Source organism: Dermacentor andersoni, chromosome 11 (assembly GCF_023375885.2).
Source record: "Dermacentor andersoni chromosome 11, qqDerAnde1_hic_scaffold, whole genome shotgun sequence".
Classification (NCBI taxonomy): Eukaryota; Metazoa; Arthropoda; class Arachnida; order Ixodida; family Ixodidae; genus Dermacentor; species Dermacentor andersoni.
The window spans coordinates 18016057-18036177 of NC_092824.1; the positions used below are offsets into that span (position 1 = coordinate 18016057).

At 44.4% G+C, this 20121-nt stretch overlaps 1 protein-coding gene across 2 annotated transcripts in view; it reads right to left on the reverse strand.

Moving 5' to 3' along the window:
• Nucleotides 1-952: 952 nt before the first annotated feature.
• Nucleotides 953-20121, reverse strand: part of Pur-alpha (Purine-rich binding protein-alpha) — a 291757-nt gene continuing 272588 nt past the window's right edge. For both annotated transcript variants that reach the window (XM_050167097.3, XM_050167098.3), the window contains one exon: nucleotides 953-18783. In XM_050167097.3, the coding sequence (XP_050023054.1) occupies nucleotides 18652-18783 (132 nt within the window). In that variant the 3' untranslated portion in view covers nucleotides 953-18651. The remainder of the gene's footprint in view (nucleotides 18784-20121) is intronic.

Here is a 20121-nt window from a genome sequence, read left to right on the forward strand (position 1 = left end):
TTCATGCTATAGCTGGGCGAATAAGCGACATGAGTACCGCTTGATAAATAGAGCTTCTCCCACCAAGGACGGCGCCGTCGAAAACCCAGTACACTAATTGAACAGATACGGTCAGTCTCATGAAAATGTTTTTGAAATGCACTCACCCCCCCTTTTTAAGCTATCCTGCTTGCGACGTTCTTAATGTGTCGAGTTCGGCCAAAAATTTCAGACGTTTTAATATGATGCTTTGGAGACTGTGTGCTACTTGGGAGCTCGCCCCCAATAAGTTCCAAAAGCTCGAGTCTGGTTTTTCATAGAATGTAAATGTTCTCCATCTTTTACCGATATGCAGTGAACTATAGGCTCGAGCAGACGCCATCTTAAATCCCCTTCACAACGACCTGTTGCAAGAACTTCAATGCGGCATCACCACCAGTGTCGGCGTTCTTTTCTGGCCTATCATGCCTTGCATAGTGGCAAGAACAACTTTTTTATTATTATTGCATTTACTGAAGCACGTCAACTGATTTCTCAATAAATTTCCTTTTCAGATGCCCTACAGTAACTGCTAGAAGTATTCAAACAGCGAATATTTCGAATCAAAAGAAATATTGCGTAAAAAAATATTGTGGGGTTTTACGTGCCAAACCATGATCTGATTATAAGGCATGACATAGTGGGCGACTCCGGAAGAATTTGGACCACCTGGGGTTCTTTAATGCGCACCTAAATCCAAGAACATGGGTGTTTTCGCATTTTGCCCACATCGAAATGTGGCCACCGATGCCGCGGTGTGATCCCGTGACGTAGCGCTTAGCAGCCCAACACCATCATAGCCACTAAGCAAACCCCGACGGGTCATAAAAAAAGAGGCCGCTTCTATATTAAAAATCGCAACGTGTCCACAATCTCTGCATCTCCAAGCAGCAGTGCACGCCATGGAGTAAAAGAAATGGGACAGGAGGCTGCATAATGAAGTTTGTCTTTATTTATGGAAATCCAACAGTGTCATTTGTTTTTCTTCTAAACGACCGAACAGAATCAGTCCGAGGTTGTGTTGTCATGCACATTTCTTTTTTTTTAATGCTGGCTCTTTGTCACCTTGTTTCTTAGAACATTAAGTCGCTGCAAAAGATTGTTTTCCCCATTTTCTGTAAAAAATTAGGCAGGCGATGATGGGACATGCGACACTGGTACAGGCTTTGGGCAACCTATCGGCCTGCAGCAAACAACCATTGGTGGGGGAGGGAGCAATCATTTGAAACCGACAGTATAGAGAGAGCTGCAAAATGGTCGCCTGCTAGCTTTGGACGGTTGCCTCAACCTGCGAGGGTGTCACAATGAGCTCAAGCCCACTCGACGTTTTCAGTCAACTTCTTCCCAATCGACACGACAAGTGTCTCTGCTGGTTCTACAAAATTACGAGCAACGATTCTGACAGATTGCCTCATGAGCACAGCCGCGATGGATGCAAATCACATCCTGTAGTGTACCAAGCACCCAGACAAAGAAGAGTGGTGAAAAAAAAAAAGACAATGCAATACTTTGTCTTCTGTCTGGAAAACCCAAGTTCAGTCATGGGGTGACATTACATATGAGGCATGGAGGTGTTCCTCTTCCCCTCTGTCGATCAAATTCACTGCGTGCTGGCTAATTAACGCACATACACAAGTTTGCAGACGACCCCTCGGACACGTAAACAAAGGCGCCAACAACGAGACAACTCACGAGAACTGATTGCTCTTGTAGCGAGCCACCCCACCCCAACTCCACCCCCACCTGTGGGGAGGCTGCGATGCTCATCCTAGAGAAAGAACGCACAAATACTCTTTACTAGTACAAACAACACAGGCCTTGGCAATTCACAGCTGAGGCAGTAAAAACAACATTCAAGAAGAAAGCACACACCCGCTCAACTCTGTCCTCGCCACACTGTTTTTTTTTTTCTTTGTTTTCGTGCTCCCATTGATGCATGAAGCAATCTGCAACTGACCAATGGTGCTGCTCCTGCTCTCCCCCCTTTTGCCCTCACCTAGAGTTTTGTATGTACAGAGCTTCCCGCTCTTAAACAGAACAAATGCTTGCACACTTACGGCGCAAGGTTCTATAGTTGAAATGTGTACAGGCGTACGTGGGTCGTTTACATCTAGGGGAAAACACATGGACATGCATTCACGAAACTTCTCTACAGAATGCTTTTTCACTAGCTGGCCTGTGGGCACCTGCCATTCAAGTTAGCAATTGAGATGACAACAAGATGATCGACACGGTGATGACCAACAGCAGGTGGCAGCTACCTAAGAGAAGTTTTGTGAATATGGACCTTAATTAGTATCCACGGCAACCGAATGCTTCTTCTCAACTGAGAATACAAGCGGCCAATACAATTCCCAAGGATAGGTTGGTCTGCAGGCCTTTGTTTGAAATTCAAGCTTCTACGAGCGCTTGAATACTGAATGCTGTGTTTCCCCTTGGATGGACGCCCTGCACATCATCATAACACATTTTTTTTTCTTTTTTTCACAATATTTTCGTTTCACCTTCGTCTGCTGCTAGGAAGACACCCACTGTCCACATTTCTGCTGCACAGCAGAGTTCTGCCCTGCTCTACATGAGGAACGTGCAATGCGACAAGAACTTTACAAGAAGGAAAGGGTTCGCCCAAACGAGTTTCATGCAATGAACCTGCCTATAAGGACATATTCCGCTACATTAACAATCATGTTTCTGCAAAACTAAAAATTAGAAAAAGAAAAGATTGTGCAAGCTTCCTCGCCTGTGGGGATTAGAAAGTACACAGAAAAAAAAAATCAATGTCCCAACACCACTGCCCGCCCGCGTGGACCCAGACACGTAGAAATGTAGAGTACTGATGCCGTTAACATCCTATATTGCGAACGTCAAGAACACACCCACAGCGTCTTTGCATGTCCTATACACTGCTCCTCAATTCAAACCTGGTCATGGAGAGAACACCTACAGCCCAGACGTGATCAGCATATAGCCATGACAACCACTAGAACACTGAAGCAATGCTACAAGGTAATCTGCAGGGCTGGGCTGGCTCACAAATTCCCTGCAGGGTCGAGCTAGATTCCCTTCTAAGCAAAACACATAGGACGCAGAAAAGGCACAAAGCACTCAAACCCTTGCATGTCAAAAGGAGGAATTCACTACAAGGCAAGGAGCCAGCTGTTTCCAAACTACAAGGGCCGCACGTCATTAGGCAGCCTTCTGTTCTTTCTAGCCAGAAAAAACAAACAAAAAAAAACACCCTTGATATTCATTGGACATGTGTTTCAAGTAGCAATGATGTCATTAGCATTGCTACAGAACAAGGTTTAGTCTAAATGACAGAAGACTGCAGTTAACAACATTGATCTGCAAGCAGGTTTTAAACATGGTAACGAGGTACTCTGCTGTGGCCCCACACTGTTCCAATTGTCCGAGGGAAATCCAGGCACTCCACCAAGCCATTAATTGGGCTTATACTAGCTAAATTATTTTGCCCGCACAGCCACTGGAAACAGATGTGCAACCTGCTGGGCACCACGCACACAGCAAGACGTGGACCTCGAGCACTTACTTGCACGTGCCTGTCAGTCAAGCCTCGCTGCATATGTGACAAATATAAAGACACATGCATTACAAAGATTACTCACGACCCAGAGCACAAAGCAAGCGAAGGCTCCACAACTTATTAAGGAATAGGGTAGCCTAGTTCTGCCATAGTACTGCTGTGTCGGTACTTCCTCAATTATCTACGTGTACAAGTTCCGAGCAAAAACTAGAACTTGTCGAATTTAAAGGGGCCCTATGGCACTTTTGAACGAAGCTTCGAAGTGCCCTGAATATGGTAACACATGACCTCCCAAATGTCTACCTTAAAAAAGAAAAGAAGAAGAACAGGTTCTTCCAATGCATTCAGCAAGGCGAAATTGCAAAATATCTTTGCAAGTAGCAAGATTTCGATCTCTTTTTGCTACCCCTAACACACAACAAGCTGTACTTCAGTCAGCAAAAGCTGGGGTTTGTACAGAAAGAAAATTCTTTCTGCATGCATGCCTACAGCTTGGCCTTCTGACATATTTTGCTATCTGCTCTTTCTCTGCCAGTTTTTTTTTTCTTTTTTTTTTTCTTTTTTTAGTTTTACTGGGTGTTTTTTTAAAGGTCGAACGTTCTTAAGAATTGCCTGTGGCAGATAGCACAATTCTAACCTTTTACCTAAATTACTTGATGGGCTGGCCATTACTTCTATGAGAAATCAAAATGTCTAGTCAGGTAATTACCCTACTTAACATGTTAATTAATTACTTTACGGCACAGATTTAAATATACGGATTATAGCCAGTGAGTTCGCAAGGCATATCCACTTGGAATTAATTCTCTGGACTTTACCAGTTTCAACACATTAACTTTCAAAGTATCTTATGAAATGCAATGGCATTCCAATTACTCCTTTTAACAAAATGTTTTATGCATTGAAGCACAAAAGTAACTGGAACACTAATGCATTTGGTCGGACACTTTGAAAATTGATATCTCGAAACTGGTGCAGTCCAGAGAATTCGTTCCAAATGGATACGTCTTGTGAGCTCACCGGCTATAATTAGTATATTTAGATGTGCTGCAAAGGAATTAATTTTAAAAGTTAATTAGCATAGCTACAGTAATTATTTAATGAGGCATTTTGATTTCTCGTAGAAGTAGTGGCCGCCTCATCGAGTAATTTAGACCAGGGGATAGACTAGTACTATCTGATGCAGGCAATTTTTGTAAATTTTGGACCATATAAAAAAAATGGACACCCGGTATATTAGTTTGCTTTCTTCTTAATGCTTTCATCATCCCTGCTGCTGAAGGGAATCTAAACAAATTTTGACATCTCCATCTTTAGAATTTCTTGAGCTCTCTCTCTGCAAGTCAGCTTGCGTGATGTGGAGATTATCAGCCCCACGCAAACCAATGGCAGCATGGCTGTCCGATTCATCAGTGCTTTTATGTGTTTTATGTGCCAATTAGTTGTGGTGTGCCATTCCAGATATCATTTCTTACATAAATAACAAGAAAAAGCTCTCAACGCTTATTAACACATACCAAGGGACAAAACTAACAGCTCGTCTTTCCAGTTTTTCTGATGATGAGCAAAACGGGAACAAGGTGAATGCAGGAGCCAACGTTTCAACAAGTGGACTTGTCTTCTTCAAGGCGACGTATGCTTTCCTGATTTTTCTTAGTTTTTCTGATGTGCTTTGTAGGCTTTTGCTTCTGATGGCTACATAGTACAGTAGGTTCACAGTTGTTTGCTACTGTGTCATTTTGCTTTACTTATCCTTTAGTCAACCTTCAGTTTTTTTTTTTCAATGTATTGCATATTGGGTTTATTTCTGCAAGTGTTTCCATTGATTTTGTCACTACAATGTTTTCACTATAATCGTCATTTTTCATGACATGCAAAATCCTCTCTATGGCCCTATGCTCCACAGGAATGTCTCCAACATACACTTAAATAAATAAATTATAGCTAAAAGCTCTTTATACCCTTGAAAGGGGATCAACTTCAAGGATAAGCAACCACAAGAATGAGCAACCTTACGATGCAAATTTGCATGTGCCATGTGCAAAGGCACAGTACATTTGGCTCAGTTGTCGAGGAGACAACGAACGAGTGACCAGATGGGTTGTTTTGTTCATCAACTTTAAGTGTGGCAGGGCCCCTCTAATAGAGGAAAGTACATAACAGTGATTTACCTCAGCAACAGTACTATGTGAATGCCTCCTTGATTAACAAAACAAGACAAGCGACATGCTGCACGAGCTCCTCGAACAGTGCTTGTTCATATCAAAACATGCAAGGCAGTGGGTCAACAAAAAGAATTCTCATCGGACAAAAGAGATGGCATTGACGTAACACTGCTTTCATTGCATGCACGCACATGCAAGCCTACCGTTATACATTACGGCCACATGCACACACATATTCATGCAACACACATACCACAAATGCGCACTAATAGGTACAGTAGTGGCATTGCGAGGGAGTGCTCCAAAATGCATGACAGCAGCACCAATCATACGTGACAGCAAAGAGTCCATAGAAACCGGTTGAAAGCCCACTGAAAAAACTGCCAGTGCAGCACGTAAATTTGATGTTGCAGCAAAGCCCTTGCATTTTACAGCTGGGGTTGAGATTAAAGCCTCTCTTATATTCCTGGCATTATCGACAAACTCAGCGAGACTGGTGAAGCAATGTTCTAGCAGCACCTCGCTGCATCGGCAGATAATAGCAAGCCGGTTGATACAGGTCAACATTACAACTAATCTTCAGTACAACAGGTCACTGACCAATGTGAGACACGCAAAGCTTGACATTTCGGGATCTGCTCAGATCCCGAAACCTCAAGCTTGGTCAGTGACCTGATATACCGAAGATGCTTCTACCTGACCAGACAGTGTTCTGTCGAACCCTGGATTACATTAGTACACAGCTCACCTTACGGATATGAAAGTGGGCCGGCACAGTGTGCAAAATCTGCTATGGGAGAATGAACATAATTTGCTTTTACATCACTTTTCGCATCTGTCACATGATCAAACCTCATTTTAACAAAACCACACCAGACATGAAAATACCTTCATTATATCCGATATTTCATATAAGCATGTATTCGCTACATAGTGATGTCAGCAAGGAATATTTAAGATTTACTCCACTACATCCAATAATTCATTTTATCCGTGCTCGTTATATTCTGGTCACATCAGGGTCCGACTGTACTTAGTGCACAGCCAAGACGTGCCACAATGGCCATGCTACATCGCTGCGCCATACAAGGGCTCCGCTGCTCATCGGGAAAAGCACAAGTCGTGCAATACCCTCGCCACAGTGTCAAGAACAACATTGTTCAGGTAAACTGGGGTGCATCACAGCCGCGATAACCAAAGGTGTGTTTCGGAAATGCCGAATCAGAGGCTGTCCCTCAGCACCGCAATACTGTCGCAATGTGCGTGCAGAAGCGTGACTCGTCCAGGCCGACTGGCATTGAACCCTTCTCGTGTGGCGAGGCTACTGGACGGCAGCATGGTGACAACAGACGGCTTCGAGAGAAGGAGAAACATGTTTGAGGAACTCCAGTGCTCTCCACAAGATGGAGTCTCCTAATATCACAGTACAGCTTTGTCAGTATGGGGCAGTCAAGATACACAAGAACATCAATGTGTGCAGTCTATAATGGTTATACATACGCAGGGGTAGTGCCCAATGCTAGGAAAATACACAGTGCAGATACTCGGCGAGGTTAACGGGCAGAGGGAACACGGCTACTATCGACGCAGGTGTTGCAGATTTACTATAGCGCTTGCGATCACAATGTTACAGAGTTCAACAATAAGGAGCTCATAAACAGAGGAACTGTTTTACTCTGTTTATATTCACTTCCTGGCAACATAAAACTGTAGAAATAAAAAAGAAATGTGGCTGCCCATTTAAAGCTACAGTTCTTGAAGGCAATAATTAACTAATAAAGATTGTCATTATGACTAAAAGTGCAGAAATAATTTTGGAAGAATATTGTGCCAGTCTAAATTGGCTTAACACTTCTGGGATGGTATTCTTGAGCAATCACGCTTGAGGACAAGATCAATGTCGCAAGATTTTCCACAACTCGGCACTGGACGTGTCAAAGTACACGGCAGACAGCATTCCTGGCACTGTGCATAAATAGCGAGATTGGCACAGCATCAGAGATGCTATCAGTGGCATGTACAGATGCGTGCGCTGCCAAGTTACATGAAATCTTGTGGAAGTGATGACACCCTCAAAAGCGGCTGCCCTAGAATATTGCACTTGCTTAACGTCCCTTTAGTGTAGACGAATTTGTGTCTAAAATGTTAATGACTGAACAACTTTCTACCCGTCGACCTCGCTGATGAACCAAAGCAGGGCTGTGTAATATGTTTTTCTTTTTTTTTCGCTATTCACGTGTTCAAAATTTGTATTCTCTTCCAACATCTCGGCGCATACCTTAACGGGTGGCCCAATCACAATGTAGATATATATATTTTTTTTTCTTCCACAATCTTCACAGCAAGGTTTAGAAAGACACCACAAAAACATCAGCATGCATACTTTGACTGTGCCTAGGGAATGGCACTTTCTAGACATTTGCACATGCACACTCACACATAACACATGCATAACCCACATAACCACACCCACATAACCCACGTAACCCACATAACCACCCATGCATAACCCACACATCATTCACTAGTTCAGGCGTGGCACCAAAGAGCATGTTTCATGCTGTGGAACATACTTTGAATTGCCAAACGGACCTTACAGAGCTAACCCAACAGAACGACAACACTGCTTGTTTGAAGTCAGAATGGGCATTACAGAGCAGTTGCTTTGAGAAAGCAGCAACATTAGCGGTCAACCAATTTCTATAGTAGCTAGATCTCAAGGTTCATTTTTTTTATCCCACTGGCTAAAGTTTATTGCCGAGATAAAGGGCTTGTCATCATACTATGCTGGCTTTGTTGTTCAAAGTGAGCCTGAGAACAAGTCTCACCAGAAAAGTGTTCTGCAACCTTTGTCTTTTTTCTCAAAGTTACCATTTGGACAGTCAGCTTGTAACAGAATTCACAGAGCTCTTCTGTGCAGCCTGCATCAAATGCTCTCCCTCAGTCACGTCGAACTTGAAATAATTTTCTAGGTTTTGTGGAGGGATGCGTATGTTCTCCTCACTCTCTCTGGAAATTCTAGATGCAATAGAAACCATAGAGCTCCTACTGCAATGTTCAGCAACAAGCTGCCATGTTCGACATTTCACCACTAAACATGAAACACAGATTGCACGTGCAATTTCCCTCAACAAAAGTGGTGCCACAGCAGGTATACACTGTTTCCATGCACAATATTGGCAGGTGTGACAAGGTTGCACATTTCTTTTGCACACTTAGCTTACACCCTAGCATGGAGTCTATTCGACAGTTTGTAAAGAATGCAGATACCATGCTGAGGTTGCGAAGTGCCAGGGGCATCTCCAAACACAGGACTCCCCCACAGACGGCAAAAAGGAATTTGGTTAATGGCAAGCATGCTACTAAGGCTGCCAGCAACACACCACCATTTCCCTTAGAACGAGTTTCTATACATTTGTATCAGTTTCTATGTTGTCTTTCGATGGACAGAATAATTCCAGCACTAAATTTAAGACACGAAACAGGGGTTCAAGCTCACAGAATAAATTTCATGTTACAGGCGCTGAAGCAGAAACATCTCCCTCCGCACGTGCACAACACACTCCACTTGTTGAGCTGATCAGTGGCAAAGCTTAGCCACAACACAGCATGCACACGGAGATGGAGAACACATTGTCAGTGCCACTGTGCTGCCACATAGCTGGCCTCTCGTTAATGACCCAGGTGAATCGGAAAAAGTGCGTGCCTGCAGTTCAGCGTCACAAGTTCCATGCAGCATTACAAAAGCTAGCGGAATGTGGACAAACAGAGTTTCAAAGCCCACCATAACTTGCAACTCACATTACAGTCAAAGACAACCAACTTAGGCAGTGGCAAATAACACGACTGTCCAATGCAGAGTGAACTTGCAGAGTCACGCCAGTCAATTACCTTCACTCATTTTTGTCATGTCCAATGGATTCAAACTTAAACAATGGCGTGAACTTCTCTGGAATTGTTTTTGAGTGCACAGGTACAATGAGAAGGTATTGCTAGGCTTTGTGGGCAAAGCTTGTACTGAATTCTTTGAATGTCAAGGAGTACAGCAAAGGCAATAATGCCTTCTCTTTCTTCTGCTGAGGTTTGCAACTGTGTGCCCTACAAAGCAGCCCACATGAAGTCCACCTCCTCTTTCTTGTTCTGCATGGATGCAAAGCGCTAAGTCCATCAATCTTTTGCTTGAGACAATTCAACAGGAAATAAGTATTTCCCAGCTGTTCATTGTCAATGCTCCTGTTAATGAGAGTGGCCCATACAGGAAAAACTAAAGCAGAGTACGTCATTTTATGCTACAGCCATCTTTGGCATTAATGGAAATAGCACAACCTTTAGTCACCTGACAGTGCCACCATTTATAGCAGGCGTGGAGTATCGACAACAAAATCTGTGTCCAAATCTACTAAAACAAACCACACTGCCTCTTTAGACGTATAAGAAAGCAGGTTTTAATGTCTATATTAACAATTTTCGACAATGCTTGCTTGCCACCTAGTGTAAAATTTTTGTCAAGAAGGCACAACCAAAAGGCTGTTACTTTCAAATAGCTTTTCCTTCTAAAAACCAGCAGAGTACTATCACACTTATTTATGTCATTCCATATTTTGGGCCATGTGGTTGCACACAGTGTGTCATGACAGACAACAGCTGTTAATGGATAAGCACTCTGATGGTAGTAGCAGTTTTTATGGCTCACCCACATTGCCTTCTGCGAAGCTGAGTCTTCCCAAGGCCGATGACGCTCGCCTAAAGAGCATGCACACTGAATGCATGTCAACAACAAGCCTTTAACATGACAAGAAGTCCAGCTAAACAGCGCCTCACATTGAAGAAACGAGTGCTTGACCTCGCTGCCAGCTTCATCACAGATTTTGTGTCTTCTGTGCCACCATTATTTGGATTGCAACAGGACTTGATGTGGCAACTCTCTGGTGAAGATGGCAAGGTAGCCATTTAGGTAAAGAACTGGAACACACCAGAACTCTTTAGCATTACAGACAACTGCTTGCAAATGCTGCTTGTGTGCCGCAGCTCTTCCACACATTACCAAAGATGCACACACCCCGAAGAAAGCCCGATAAATGCCTCAAAAAAACTATTAATGTAACATTCACAAATCTATATCTGTTCCAAGTGAACGATGCAGAGCTTCGTGGAACTAGTGACGCTGGCACAGAACACTGGTCACGTCGAATAACAGGTTTCGATCAATCTGAAAATGCAGCAAGCTGGCAACAGTGGCACGACTTGTTTCTATCTCCCTGTGGCTACACCTGTTGCTACTTAGGCTCACAATGCATCACAAAATGTGAACAGGCACAAAAACAAAAACACACTTCGGGGAAAAAGGAGGACCATTGAAAGCAGCTCAATGGTGCATGCAATGCGCTGTAGTCTGCAATCACTGTGATGAATCAGGAATATGGCAAGACTGCCCAAAAAGAAATTGAAGGAAAATAAAACGGTAGCAAGGTGTACTGTTGTCGTTTAATGGGCACGCAGCCAGTACCAAGAAGCACAGAAAGTGTCTGGAAGTAGAAGCGCAAAAATTGAATTTCCTGGCCTTTTTTTCTTACTTCACCATTCATTCATTCATTTCAGACCGGCTAGAGAATCTTAAGGCATCAATTATCAAGCAGCTCCTAAATAATCAGAGGACATGAAGCCCTAATCCCAGGTTGAAATACATTGCAGAGTTCAGGCTTACTAAGCTAACAGCTAAGCCTTCACTTTCAATTACGTGTATAATCGGGGTGCTTTCATACCTGTGTGAGAAGTCGCTTTTTTTTCATACAGCAGTTTACAAAAAATGTCAAATGAATAAAATAATTTCAAGCTCTGCCATCACCGTAGTTTCTGACCCTAAAATGTAGTGATTTCCTACTGAAGACTCACGGAATTTCTCCCCCAAGAATCTCATGCACTTGCTCATGCAAGAGCATGAGTGCATTCAAAGTCACTGCCAAAATAAAGACGCAACGAATATGGAAGCCAGTGGAGTGGGCGTACAAAAGAGCACACTTTGGATGGCAAGACTCGCTAGAACTTTTTAAAAAGGAGAAGTGAACGATAACAGAACAAGTAGCAAGATTGGCAATGTAAAGCAGCTTAAGGTGCATACGACAAGGTTGTCATCTTGAGTCTCAATAAGGTTGTGAACTGAGTCTTGTCACGCTTCGACAGACTTCCTCTCTCAAAGCAGCAATATGAGCAAGGCCTATGTAAGCCCAATGTGAGGTCAACATTAGCTATATGTATGCCGAATATTACTTGGTAAAAAGCCAGCACAATCCAACGTATAGTCTGACAAGGCCCAATGCTGGACTATTCACGGGCCAGCATTGCATTGCACCATATTATTGTCCAGGACAGACCTAACATACCACAATATCTTACCTATCCCCACCAATTATGGCCTAATGCTGTGCTAACATTGTGTTCTATGCTGCTAATGTTTAGCAGTGAATAACTGTACCCCAAACTTATACAGCTCAACAAACGCCAACAAAGGCCTAAGCATGAAATGTGTGTAGTCATTGTGCTCACAAGAAGGCAGAGATATTCCAAGTTATTACAGCATGGCCAATGTAGCTTAATGTTGGATCATCCATAGCCCCATGCAAAGACAAAATACTCCTACAAATAGCCATGCTAGTGCAACACACGGCTTACATTGGCCTAACTCTCTGAAATGCTAGGGCTGCCTTGTTCATCTCCTCCAACAGCTTCGGATGGCAGTGCTTTTAACACACAGAACACAGAAAGCATCTCCAATGCCAACTCTTGCAGTTGCATCCTTTCTGGGTTCTGTGACTCAACTCCCATTGCATCCATCAGAGAACATTTGCGCAAGGCCTAGAGAAAATACCAATGCTACATGATTAGCGCTCTGTTTGTTGCCAAAAGGGACAGTTTGCACAACACATCGACAATGATCAAAAAGATTGAGTCACTGACCCAATTCAATCATGCTTTTATCTGACCAGACTACTGGTAGTCTGGCAGAGGTTTGATGCCACATCAACACTGCAGCTACCATATCCTCGTACTGCCTTAAGAGCAAGCTTTAGTTCAATTCGGACAAAGGACAAATTGTTAGAATATTTAACTTTAGAGCCTGATATTGACAATTGTCGAAAATAGGCACATCAAAGAAACAAGGAAGCACCACACTAACCCCACACAAAAAACACAATGTACCTCCCTAAAGTGTATCAATTACAGTGTATGAAGTAGACAAATGTAGCGACATTCATTTAAAGCTAAAGCATGAATTTGTTGTAGCATCTATATAAGTTTTGCAATGTCCCATGCAGCTTTACCCAGGTTGGCTAGTTTTTGGCTACTTCTTTTGTTAGAATTTCGTGGGTAATTTCTGATCCTGAAATTGGGCAACCTCACTAGTAGTAAAGGACCTGCTTGCAGAATATCTTGCATCTATTACACACGCCCACAAAGGCACCATTTGTCTGCAGCACAAATTTCAAGCAGAATTCTGTTCGCAGAGGAAAATGCACATTGTAACCCATTCGGGGCACAAACTTAAAGCAGCAACGAAAGGTGACCCTAAGCTAGACAAGTAAACCTATAAGAATTGCACCAGGACGCTCAATGATCGGCAGATTGCAACGAGCCCGTTGTGGGGCTCACGACACCAATTTTGCAGATAAAACGGAACAAGTCACAGAAACATGCCTTAGCGCAATGTCAAAGAATGCGACTCGGTGACATCGCAAATTTTTCATGTGCAACGACCTCAACAAATTCTGAAGATGGAAACCACGGCTGTCTCCGAGAACGCTTTCCCACGATGTCTGGGTATCACTACCATTCGTGAAACAATGTGACACTATTGCAAAATCTTCACATATCAAAAAGCACTGCCCACTCACGAGACATATTCGGGACTTTTGCACTCTTTCTTCGACCACTCCATTCCCGGTCCCTGTTTTTCTCCGAGGAAAGTAGTATCACGACAGACAAATCAGAGAGGATGCTTGCTCTTCCGATCTGTTGTTTTCACTTTTTTCTTCTTTTTCTCTAAGGCTGTTCTATGTACAAACCCTACTGAGACATTCTGCACCCATTCCAGTAATTACTCCTGTTTTTACATGCTCTTACGAAAATGATGCGGATCGACAGGCAATTAGCAGAAAACGGGAATTGTATGGCATTACTGCAACGCACACGGAAAACATTTCCGTAAAGAGCGCGTTGCTAAAATCACACGCTCCGTTAACGGCACGTCACCCTGCTTTCTCCCGACTTGCCACTCTACCTATTCGCCCGCATAATGGGTGACCCAGTGTTTTCATCACAAGGGCTGTACTACAAGTGGTGCAACATAGCTTTCAGTAAAGAACAAACTAAGAAGGAGGTGGCAGCAGCACCTAATTACGGGCGCAATGTGAAAAAGCAAACAAATGCCAACTATGTGCCAACTGTGACAAAAGTTGACGGGCGAAGCCTCTGCAACCAGCACGCTAGGCTAGAACAGATACAGAAGAAATAGCGAAGTGCACATGCCTGAAAAAAAAAGAGAGAGAATAGAAAAGACGAGACTCCACTGGGAACAGCATCCGGAAGCATGCAGACTAAATCATGAGCATGATCAAATACCACAAGAGGAACCCGAAAATAGCTATGTATATACAAGCCTGTATATACCCAAACGCCAAGTTCACCCACACTTCACAGAACGCCTTTAGTGCAGACAGACTTCAGACGCTCTAGCACCTTTGCGAGAGAAACACCCACAAAGTGAAGGCTTGCAAAATGCATGCTCCACGTCTGAAACCTTCAAGCTATGCTAGATAGCTAGACACACAGTCACATTAATGACGACGCAATGCCATCAGCAGAACATCTCATCAGTGGTGTGAAAATATATCAAACGATATTAGGGGTGCCGCAAAGCTAGTGTTGGTCAGCTAATAGCGTCTCTTAACTTGAAAGCTCCTCACAGCAACGAAGCACTGTCCCAAGAGGTTCATTCCCGCTGCTTACATTGTGCCAGCTCTTAAAAAAGGAGGGCAGAAAAAAAAAGTCTTTCAACTACGGATAGCAGTGACACTGCAATCTCTACAGCTCCATGAGCAGTTGAGCACTTCTGCAACGATCCAATTCTCTTTCTCTCTCTACGGTACTTCCACAGCTCCTGAAAGTCCCAGCCAAACCATTCCATCATCAGAACTGTCATGTTGCACCAAGCCCTTTCCAACAACACTGCCGACGTCCAAAGACAAAAACTTCATTGCATCAGACGATCAACAACAATGCCTTTTGACTCTCTGCTCCTCCAACAATGCAATCAACTCTGAACAAACTCCAACAAAACCGGTCAGCCTCTGGCATGAAGCTGCCGATGCAAACAACGTCACGTGACCACGCATCACAGACCTTACTTAACACACACACAAATCAGAGACGGCTCTAGACACACAAGAATGGCTCATTTGCTCGTTGGAGGCGAACTTAGAGTCACTTCCAGCAAGTGTCACTCGGTATTAGGGGGCTGTCACACGTGAAAGTGTCGAGTTTACTTGACAGCCGAGTGCATCCGATGAAAATGCTTCACTTGTCCACCTTTTTCAACATGCGTAGCCTCGACGACAGCATTTATAAGGGTAAATGAAAACGGAAGAAAATGGACTGCCTGCACATTATTCCAACTGCACATGTTTCAGTCAACAAAAAGAACCGTCAAACATGCAATGCTCAATTTTAGTGGGCACCATTACGTTTTTGCTTTGCATGCAACACTACAGTGAATTAGAAGATTGCCCAGGTGCACGATGGTGTCGCTGTCTGAGGAGTTCGTTCTTATGTAATTTTCATAACAAATACAAAAACAAAGAAGTACTATGGACTCATTTCCAAACAATAACAGTCATTACGAATGCTTTTCCTGCCCTCAATTCTGAAGGACACCTTGTTCTACTGTGTAACGTCAAGCTGTCAAGTGATATGCAGTGAAGCAAAGTGCACTCGCTCAAAGTGACCCTAAATTTGCCAGTCTGACCAGGCAATAAATCAGTGGTAAATGCGCAGTCAGGTGCCGAGTACTGAAGCGCCAATGTGCAAGGTGACCACAAAAGTGCTTCGACTCGGGAACACTCTGGACGCAAGCGCATCCAGAGAATGGCTGTGCCAGAGACACCACTGACGGCTCTAGTCGTCAGCTGCGTGTGTATCAAGAGGGCTGTGATGCTCGGTCGCGTGCCTTCCTTTGAAAAAACATTGCCTACACTCCTCTATCTTTCACATCTCTCACTCTGGTATCACCGGGCAAACTGACTGGCACATGTCCCGATGGCTCGTCACACCTCCAGAGCTGAAAGGAGTACCAGCATGGCATATCTGACTCTGTGTTTCTCAGCATTTGGTGAGCGTCGAAACCCTGCAAACCAACCAAAAGTGCTACTGTGATCGCTGTGGCTTACACATGCGAGTTTAGCCAAAAGAAACCTCCGCAGCACTCTCATTTATTTATTTTTTTATGAGCAACATCATCATACTTAGTCTTATTGGTAGGTGATGGCAGCAAGTCTTCCTCAGTGACATGACATCACGGTAGCATCGGCGACGCCAGTACTGGTATTTTGAGGCCAACTTTAGTATCCCACTAAACTGCCTAAAGTGTTTCCCAACCTTCATATTTGCAAAGCGCTGTCCCTTGACGTGTGGAAATTTAGAAATGCAACTTTGAAAACATCTGTCAGTACTCCTTAAAAGCATTCACATGCGAGTGTGCAGTACACCTTTCGGGATCGTCCCAAGATCGCACGGCTACCCCGAGATAGCGATTCTCAAATGCTAGTCTGCTGACCCTCTGCTCTTTTCAAAAACATTTATGAGTGCAGAGCAAGTACCTGGTTCTTCGTTAAAAAAAATATAGCGAGGCTCACAATGACCGCTTACAACAGCTTACGAACCTGTTTGCACCTTTTACACAGCTTCTGCTCATTTGAGAGAGTCATGTAGCTAAATAAAGCGATACAAGATACTTTAGGTGATCCACACATTAGCAGAACATATTTTCTTGTATAATCTACAGTTCTACAATCTTACAGCATAAATGCATTACCTTTCTTGCAGCTCATTGAGTTCATGTTCTTTAAATAACGTAAAACAGTTCTTCACATGTGTACCGCATGCTTTTAGTTCTTTTATCGGAGTTATTTCCATTTTTGTAGTGTGCATCTGACTTTTCTAAACCTTGAACAAAACTTGAGGTTCTTTGTGCATATTCTAATACATATTATATGAGGAAACATATTTAGTTACACAATCTTGTAAAAGACACTTTCCAGCTTACGCAGCCTCCCTACTCACGTAATGCAGCACTACTCCCCAAACCAGTGAGAATTATAAATAAACAAATACTACGGATCGTGTTCCAGTATTCATCAAGTTTTCAAAGGTGCATGCAGGGTCTCCAGCACAAGCACGTCGAGAAACACTACCCCACGGTGCAAACCACACAACTTTGATTCTTGCTGCCAGCGCAGGATCGCAGAATACCCATGTCGACAAACCTAAGGGGCACCGCTCGCCAAGAACAGGATCGTGAGAGCACTGGACGCAACACCAACAATTTTGTGCCGAAACCAATCAGCACTGGAGTAGTGACGAGCCATCAAATAATCCACTCTCTTAAACCTTCAATTCTCCACACTTCTTTCCCTCTTTCTCTCACGCTCTCTCTCTCACTCGGAGCCCTTGCAAACTCTGACTTGCCAATGCTCCCAAAGCCAGGCCTCTGTTCTCCTCGCCATTTCAACTCATTCATTCACATTTTCCCAGCTGTGCTACGTTCGAGCAGCGCCTCCAAAGGCTTGAGCCCACACAGCAGCACAACATCACCGGGACGTCAGCTGTGCAGGCTCAATTATCACGGACAGCAAGAACATGCTATCACTCTCTTAGGTGCCCAGGACACGACTCACACAGGGAGCATTGGCAAGGGGGAACAGTGAGAAACAAGAAAAAAAAAAGTACAAAACAATAGATGATGACAGTCTTAGAAACATGATAACGATAGAAAAAAAAAAAAAACGGCGAGCTAAGACGGATTTTCTCCGGCGTCATCAGTGGTATCCGCTGCCGACAGCGAACTGCAGGGCCGCCTCGCGAACCAACAGTTGTCGAAGCTCGCCGACTTCGACGGCACCATGTGGCCTTTAGTGATGACGCTGACCGTTGTCTGCTGGTGCCAGGCAGCCCTTGACGAAGGCGACACCGGCCGCCTGACAGGCGCTTCCCAACATGCGACGTCGAATTACCTCCAAGAATGGTCGAATGGCCCTCGTCGGTGCAGGCGGGACCATTCGGCGACACTGACAGGGGCCTTTGGTAACGCAGACTGGCCTCCCGAACAACACACACACGCACACGCCGACCAGCCCTCGATGATACCGACTGGCCACAGTCAACCACAGTCTTCCTCCACACAACCACCAGCTGTCTCTCTTTCTTCCCCCTCCCCCCTTCTGTCTTCTCGAAATAAAGTTCTTGTCGCCTAAGTCTTCCAAGCTCTTCCACATATTTTTTTTTTCGTCGGCATCATTTTGTCAAAGGTCCTCGTCATCATCGCAGCTGTCCACCACAGGGTGCACTAAAAACAACGTCGAGAAGCCGCGCCAGGGACGGGACCACCTCCGCTGCGCGGCTTAGCGGTTGCACCCCGTCGCGGAGAGAAGAAGCCGCAACAGTCGCGCACACCCTCCTCCTCTCCTCTCTGGTCAGCCAGTCGGTTGGTCGGTGCGCCGAGCCGATGCTGAAAGACCACGGGGCGGCGTTCCCCCAAAGGGCGGTGCGGCATGTCGGGGAGCACGACGGTGTCGTCGCTGCACTGGATGACCCTGGGGCGCCACCGGAGCGAAGGGTGGGCGGTGGCTGTCTGGGCGGGCGGTCAGGTGACAGCTCTCACTTGCCACCCTCGGCGGCCGACTTCTCCGTCAGCTCCTTCATCTTCTCGACGTAGTCCGAAAAGGAGTCCCTAAAGCGCGACCACGACTTCTCTGGAATGGTGATGGCCGCCCGGAAGTTGTTCTTCACCTGCGGCCACAAACAAGATTGGTTGTATAGTTACGAAGGAACAATTCACTTGGGAACACTGTTAGACTCAATTCAGTCATTACCGCGTAAAGAAGAACACGGGCGGGACGACTGCGGATAAAAGTGCCAAATGTTCACTACACCACAGAGTCTGCTACAAAACTCACTAGAGGGAACTCTGGTGCGTGAAATGGCTTCGCGAGTTTGCAAAATGACCATTTTAAACAAAATACTGTGCTGCAATTTGCAGCTGTTATGCACGTGCATAACACACAGAGTCTTACTGCCTTGTATGTTCAGGAAAAAGAGATTGCTCAGAAATTTGGGCCCATAAAGTCAGATAAAGCACAGCAAACAAAATTCACAGGAACATCTGAAGCCAGAAGCATGAATATAGAACAAATCCACATACCAACCATCAGTCCCATGACAGCTGAATGATTTCACTACCAGAGTTCCCTCTGGTAACTTCAGTGGGAAACTCTAGCCCAGCACATGCCTTTGCTTCTTGCAGGTAGCAACAAACTGTCAGTTCAGTGCTTGTTCTCTAGGCTTCTTTTTCTCTGTGCTGCCATCTCCTTTGCGTTGCATTCACAGTGAACTCGAACCAACAATTGTCCAATTTTACATCCTATTGCAATGTCCCATTTGCGTATGCGATTTGTCCGCACCACTTCTCTATGAGCGTGACAAGAGAAAGAACATGAAACACTGAGCTGCAGCTAAGTTTAAGCCCCTCTGTAATCAATGCAGCTCCATGCAAATTCAGCACACCAAGTATTGCTCCACGTCACGACCAGTTTGGTGACACTAGTGTCGTATTTGATGCAAAGTTTAGCATTAACCATACTCCATTAGCAAGTGAGAAGAATTGCTCCTCTTAACTCCAAACGCTTGCAGCCAATAACTATAACCAGTTCACAAGCTTCAAGCCTCGTTCGAGTCTTTTCTTTTTATGAGCAAAAAATAAATAACAGACTGTAAACTTAATCTCTGTTCAATCACTCTGTAATGATGAGCACTCTAGAAAATGCACAATGCATCATTCTACCATCATGAGTTTCTTTCAATGGAGTTTGCAGAAGCTCGAAGCTGTGTTAAGTTACAATTCAACACATTTATAGGCTATCCATCATAATTCATGAATGAAAAGGATATGTATCCCCAGGAGCTTGGTGCCCTTGTTGAGTGTCAGAAACGTCTGCTCTCATTTCATTTTTATTTGGACATTTTGAGCAACGCCCACGAATAGAGGTGAGAACAGCCTATCTGTCTTTTGACTGGGCCCATACTCCTTGTGCTGCACTTCAGACAGGTAGTGCCCATAGCCACAGAGCT